The sequence below is a fragment of the Papaver somniferum genome, chromosome 7, assembly GCF_003573695.1.
Source record: "Papaver somniferum cultivar HN1 chromosome 7, ASM357369v1, whole genome shotgun sequence".
Lineage (NCBI taxonomy): Eukaryota > Viridiplantae > Streptophyta > Magnoliopsida > Ranunculales > Papaveraceae > Papaver > Papaver somniferum.
This window is the reverse complement of record NC_039364.1, coordinates 45,768,967-45,774,723: the sequence shown is the minus strand read 5'-3', so window position 1 is coordinate 45,774,723 and position 5,757 is coordinate 45,768,967. Positions and strand designations below refer to the sequence as shown.

General features: G+C 33.8%; 1 protein-coding gene across 1 annotated transcript; it reads right to left on the bottom strand.

The window, feature by feature from the left end:
* Positions 1–415: 415 nt before the first annotated feature.
* On the bottom strand, positions 416–5,237 carry LOC113294598. Its single transcript, XM_026542985.1, has 6 exons — positions 4,503–5,237; positions 3,933–4,117; positions 3,078–3,823; positions 2,846–3,008; positions 1,089–2,722; positions 416–642 (listed from the first exon to the last, which is right to left on the bottom strand). Exons 1-6 carry the CDS (start codon positions 5,235–5,237, stop codon positions 416–418), a joined length of 3,690 nt encoding a protein of 1,229 aa, XP_026398770.1.
* Positions 5,238–5,757: the final 520 nt, after the last annotated feature.

Genomic DNA, 5,757 nt, shown 5'->3' with positions numbered 1-5,757 from the left:
TGGAATAGTCAACTGATGCGGTCATGCGCATCACGATCCTAACTAATAGTGGTTGTCCTTGTGAAAGATTGGCACTTCCAGATAGTTGTGTCTTAAGGCATTCTACAAAAAAGTTCATGGTTAAGAATTCTACATCATCCCGTGCACTGATTCTCAACCTCACTGTTAAAACAAAAGCAGAAGATTTTAATAAAAAATCAGAAAGTCAAAATTACAAGACCAACAAGGCCCATTATAAAATAAAGCTCAAAAAAGAGAGACAAACTACAATAATAAAATCATGGCACTACAAACCTATAGTAAGGTTGATCAGGGATTTCTATATGAGTGAGGGAACTTGGTCTATCACTGTAGCACAGACTTTGTCCTTTTTGAAGATGTACTCATTTCTTAGCAAAATGGTCTGCTGAGAAATTTACCCCCTGTACACATGCCTATAACAAATAGATTGGAGGCCAGAAATGACTCTTTGCCATTTTTCTACCAGAAACCATGGTATCTGCTTATTCATCAAAGAGATAACACAAGCTTTAGAATCAGTCTGCAGAATCCCCTTGAGCTTCTGATTATCCAGGGCCCATTCCAAAGCTCTTATACTTGCAATAAATTCAACAATATAATTTGTAAGAACCCCAAGATCACCTGATTCAGCAAAAACAAACTCTCATGTGATGTTTATGACAATAAAACCATATCCAACAATTCCTGGATCACCTCTTGAGGCACCATCACATCACAATAAAACTTCATCCACATTAGGGAGATAGAAAAATATTTCAATAATTCTTACTCTCTGTATTTTACAGTACTTTAAATGAAAAAATTGTAAAATATGGTCTTCAAAATCAGAACCCCACATAAGGCCTTTCATTCTTCTTTCACAATCCTGTACAGTTCTTATAATTTTATTTTTGATTTTGGTGATATTAGGCTTCTCATCCTCAAAGCAAATGTTATTCCTCAAAAACCATAATTCAACCATGAGAGTATGAGAGCATATAGTCCATATCTCTTTTATCATTGGACTAGAGGATTTACTCAGTTTAATAACATCTTCAAATGAAAGGGGGTTAAGAAATTGAAAATACCTCCCAGCCTTTTCCACAACAGCTTACTGAATTTGCAATTCCATAGAATGGGATTCAGAGAATCAATATCAGAGTGACAAATGCAGCATCTTGACACCATATGGAAACCCTTTTTAGTCAAATTTTCATCAGTTGCACATGCTTCTCTTGTAAGTTTCCAAATGTTAGCTGAGATAGAAGGAAAAACTGCAGAATTCCAGATTTTTTTATGCCAGTGCAATATAGGCATGTGGGAACTGATTTTCTTCATTGCATCAACAACTGAGAACACTCCAGAATGACTGTTACACCATATTAGAGTATATGCACCATTTCTAAGAACAGGGAGCTGGTCAGTATGAATAATTTGGAGAAAATTTTCAGGGATCATCCATTGACCATTCACAATTAAGCTACTGACTTTCAGATTAGGATTTAAAGTAATTACTGGGTGATCAAGATACAATTTGCTAATGGGATCATCATAAATACATCTATCATTCCAGAGAGATATTTGTTTACCATCACCAACATCCCATCTTGTAAGATCATTAAAGTCCTGAATTATCCATCTAATGCCAGGCCAAATTGAAGATCTCTTGTAATAAGAAATCCAGTTACCATTCTTGTCAGTGTATTTAGCTAGAAAAAATAGAGCCCATTCATCTTCAGATTGAAGCATATTCCAAAGGAATTTCATTAATAAAGCTTTATTCATGTCTTCTAGCCTCCTGATTCCCAGACCACCTTCTTCAAAAGGAATGCAAACTGTGTTCCATTTAAGAGTGATACATTTTCTGTCCTCGGCATTACCAGACCACAAGTAGTTCCTAATAATCCTTTCACAAGTATCCACTACTTTGCTTGGCCATTTATAAATGAACATGTTATACACTGGAATACTACAAAGAACAGATTTGACCAATGTAAATCTAGCTTGAAAGCTTAATAATCTGCCACTCCAAGTAGACAATCTGTGATGCATATATTCTATTAAGTTCCAAAGATGAGAAGATTTCACTTTCCCTTGAACTAACATCATACCTAGATATTTGTCAGGGAAATGTGAAATATCTATATGAAAGAAATCAACAATTTGTCTTTTCCTCACAGAAGAAGTGCCACCCACAAAGCATCTACTTTTAGAAGTATTTATAATTTGGCCAGTTGCTTCTTGGTATTCAAGCAATAACCTTTTGAGATGATTAATACTCCTCATATTTCCATTACAAAACAAGAAAATATCATCAACAAAGAATAAGTGTGTAGGATGAATACCATTTCTTATCACCATAGGTTGAACTTTCTTATCTTGAACCAACTTGTGAATATTCCTACTTAAGATATCTCCAGCTATAATAAAGAGGATAGGTGAAAGAGGATCACCTTTCTTAAGACCTCTGCCAACTCCAAAGAAACCAATAGGGCCACCATTTAACATAATAGACATTTTAGAAGTATTAAGAAGGATCATAATCCAATCACAGAAATTAGAGGAAAACCCAAATTTAATAAGAGCTCTATAGAGGAAATCCCAACTCATGGTATCATAGGCCTGAGAAATATCCAATTTGAGTCCCAAATTGCCTCCTCTTCTTTTAACTGACAGTTCATTAACTAACTCAGAAGCAAGCAAAACTTGTTCATGTATACTCCTATTTTTAATAAAAGCACATTATTGGGGAGAAATAATTTTTGGAAGGTAATTACTGAGTCTCATGGTAACTATTTTGGTAATTATTTTAAAACAAAAGTTGCTGAGGCCAATAAGTCTAAACTGCTTAGCATTCTTAGCACCATGCACCTTTGGAATTAAAACAAGAAAGTTAGAATTCATACCACTAGGAATGACATTACTCTGCCAACAGTATTGAATTGCAGCTACTAGATCACCTTTTATAACCTCCCAAGCATATCTGTAAAGGGCACTAGTGAAACCATCTGGTCATGGAGCTCCATCTTGGTTTAGATCAAAAATTGCATTCTTAATATCATCTTCAGTAGGCATACCTTCTAAGTAAGAATTATCATCAGTAGTTATGACATTAGGAACAACTTCAAAGAAAGATTCATTTATATGAACATCCTGATGAGCAAATTTCTTGCTAAAATAATCAATTAGCACATTTGAGATACCATTTTGATCAGTAATAAGATTACCAGTATAATCTTCTATTTCAGATATAGAGTTTTGAGCTTGTCTTAGCTTGATACTAGTATGGAAAAATTTAGAATTAACATCCCCATCCTGAATCCAGTTGATCCTAGCTTTATCTCCGAGGAAAGTATTATAATTATTGGCAGCCATATCATACTTCCCTCTAGCAGTCACAAGGTTATTAAGCATATTAATATCATTAGGATCACTATCATATTTCAAAGTTTCCTCCATCACCTTTTCTTCAGCTTTTCTAAGATTTTCCATCACATCACCAAAAACCTCCCAATTCCACATTTTTAGAAAATTTTTCAATCTTTTAAGTTTATTCATAAATACATAAATGGGATCGCCATAGATTTCTTCTTTCCAAGAGTCTAAGATCACTTGCATAAAATCAGGATAAGTCAGCCACATTTTTTGAAATCTAAATGGAGGATTGAGAGCTCTATGAATGACAGCATCAGCACCAATAATAGGACTATGGTCAGAAATTCCTCTAGTACCAACTTTATAATTCCAACCATTAAATTTGACCAACCATTTCAAGTTATACAAAGCTCTATCAAGGTTGCAAAGAATTCTCTTACTTCCAGCCCTACCATTTCACCAAGAGAACTCCAGACCACTTTTGGGAGCCTGTAACAAACCACAATAATCAACACAATCTTGAAAATCTCTCATTGCATCAAAAATGGGATTCCCACCTCCTTTTTTTCTCATCTATAGAAAAAACTATGTTAAAATCACCTAGGATTAACCAAGGTTTATCCATAAGACTAATATCACACAAATCTTGCCACAATTCTTTTCTATTAATAGTGTAAGAATTAGTATGTACTTCTGTCACAAGAACCCCACCAACTTCAACAGTAATGCATTGATTAGTTACCTTAATAATAGAAGGAGCAGTAATAAAACAATTCCAGAGAAGCCAAATATTACACTTAGAGTTATCTTTAGAATTATGAATTATTTGATGATGCATCCCAGGGAGCTTGAAGTGAAAATTATTTGTTTTAATTTTTGGTTCAACAATCCAAACAAGAGACAAATTATTTGAGTTAACTAAACTTTTTAGTTTATCTTTGGCCTTTTGTCTCTTAAGGCCTCTGATATTCCAAAAGAGGATCTTCATTTAAAAGGTGGAGGTTGAGGAGATAAAGTCCCCTTGTCAACAATATGTTTAAGAGATTCTTTACTATCTTTTCTAGTAACTATAACAAGCTTTAAATGAGGTTTTTTTTTGAAGTTCCCACCACTTTACTGGAACCTACTTCATCATTTGTCAGATTACTAATAAAAGCCTTTGGAATAATAGCAATAGTTTGAGAAATAGAGCCAAATTCTAAAAGATTAGCTGTACTAACCTCTTTGATTTCACCATTTTCAGAGTCACTTTCATTCTCTTGTAGGACTTCAAAGGGATTACTTGTAATATTTATACCAGAAGTAGGATTGATGAGTTCCATAGTAGTATTAATATTAATCACTTCACTTGTGTGGACAGAGGAAGGATCATGGACAGAATTAGAAACTTCAATAATATTCTGAGAAGTTGAAGTATTATCAGAGTCTTCAATGATATGAAATTGAACAGAAGGATTTGAAGTATGCTCATGAGGATCCAAGGTTGAGGAAGGAGATCTTTGTTTCTGTTTTATAATAATATCCTTCTCAATTTGATTAATATTACTTTCTCTGGCAGAGTGCTGTGAAGCTCTACATTCAGTTGTTAAGTGTCCAAGAATTTTGCATTTAGAACAGAATTTAGGAAGTTTAGTAAGAATAACTCCTTGAGAGAAAGCTCCATACCTTGTGATTATCCAAAGTTTATTAGGAATTGTCTTAGCCAAATCAATCTCAATTAACACTTTAGCATAATACCCACTCTGAAAATGTAAAGTAGCTGCATCCACCTTGATTAGAATTCCAATTGCTTTGCTGATAGTGAATAAAGTTGCCTCATCCCAGTATTCCAAACTGAGTCCAGGAAATTGAACCCATACCATTGCTTTGGATGTTCTCTGATTTACTGGTCTAAAATTTGGACTCCAGTTTCCTACTCTGAGTACTTGATCTTGAACATCCCATTTACCAGAAATAAAATATTTTTTTTGTCTTCAATATTTGATAATTTGATTGTAAAAAAGCCTTTGCCTAATGGAATCAGTTGGTATTTATCCTTTAGTTTCCATTGATTACGAAAAATAGTTGCATCATCAGAAAAATTTAAGTCGAACAAAATCTAAACGACCAATTAAAGAAAACTTCCAAGCTTCATATCTTGTATTATCTTTCTTATCTACCAAATTCACAGTTGGATGAATCTCAGGGGTTTTTGAAAGATCTACAATCAAAGGATTCATTGTAGATCTAATATGTTTTATCCTCAAAAATTAATAAGCAAGATCAAAACCTAAAAACGAACTAATTATGGAAGACAAGATGATTGAATCACCAATCATTTGAAGTTCTGTAATGAAAATCACCCGGTTTAATGAATTTTTGCCTTGAAAACGATGAAGTTTC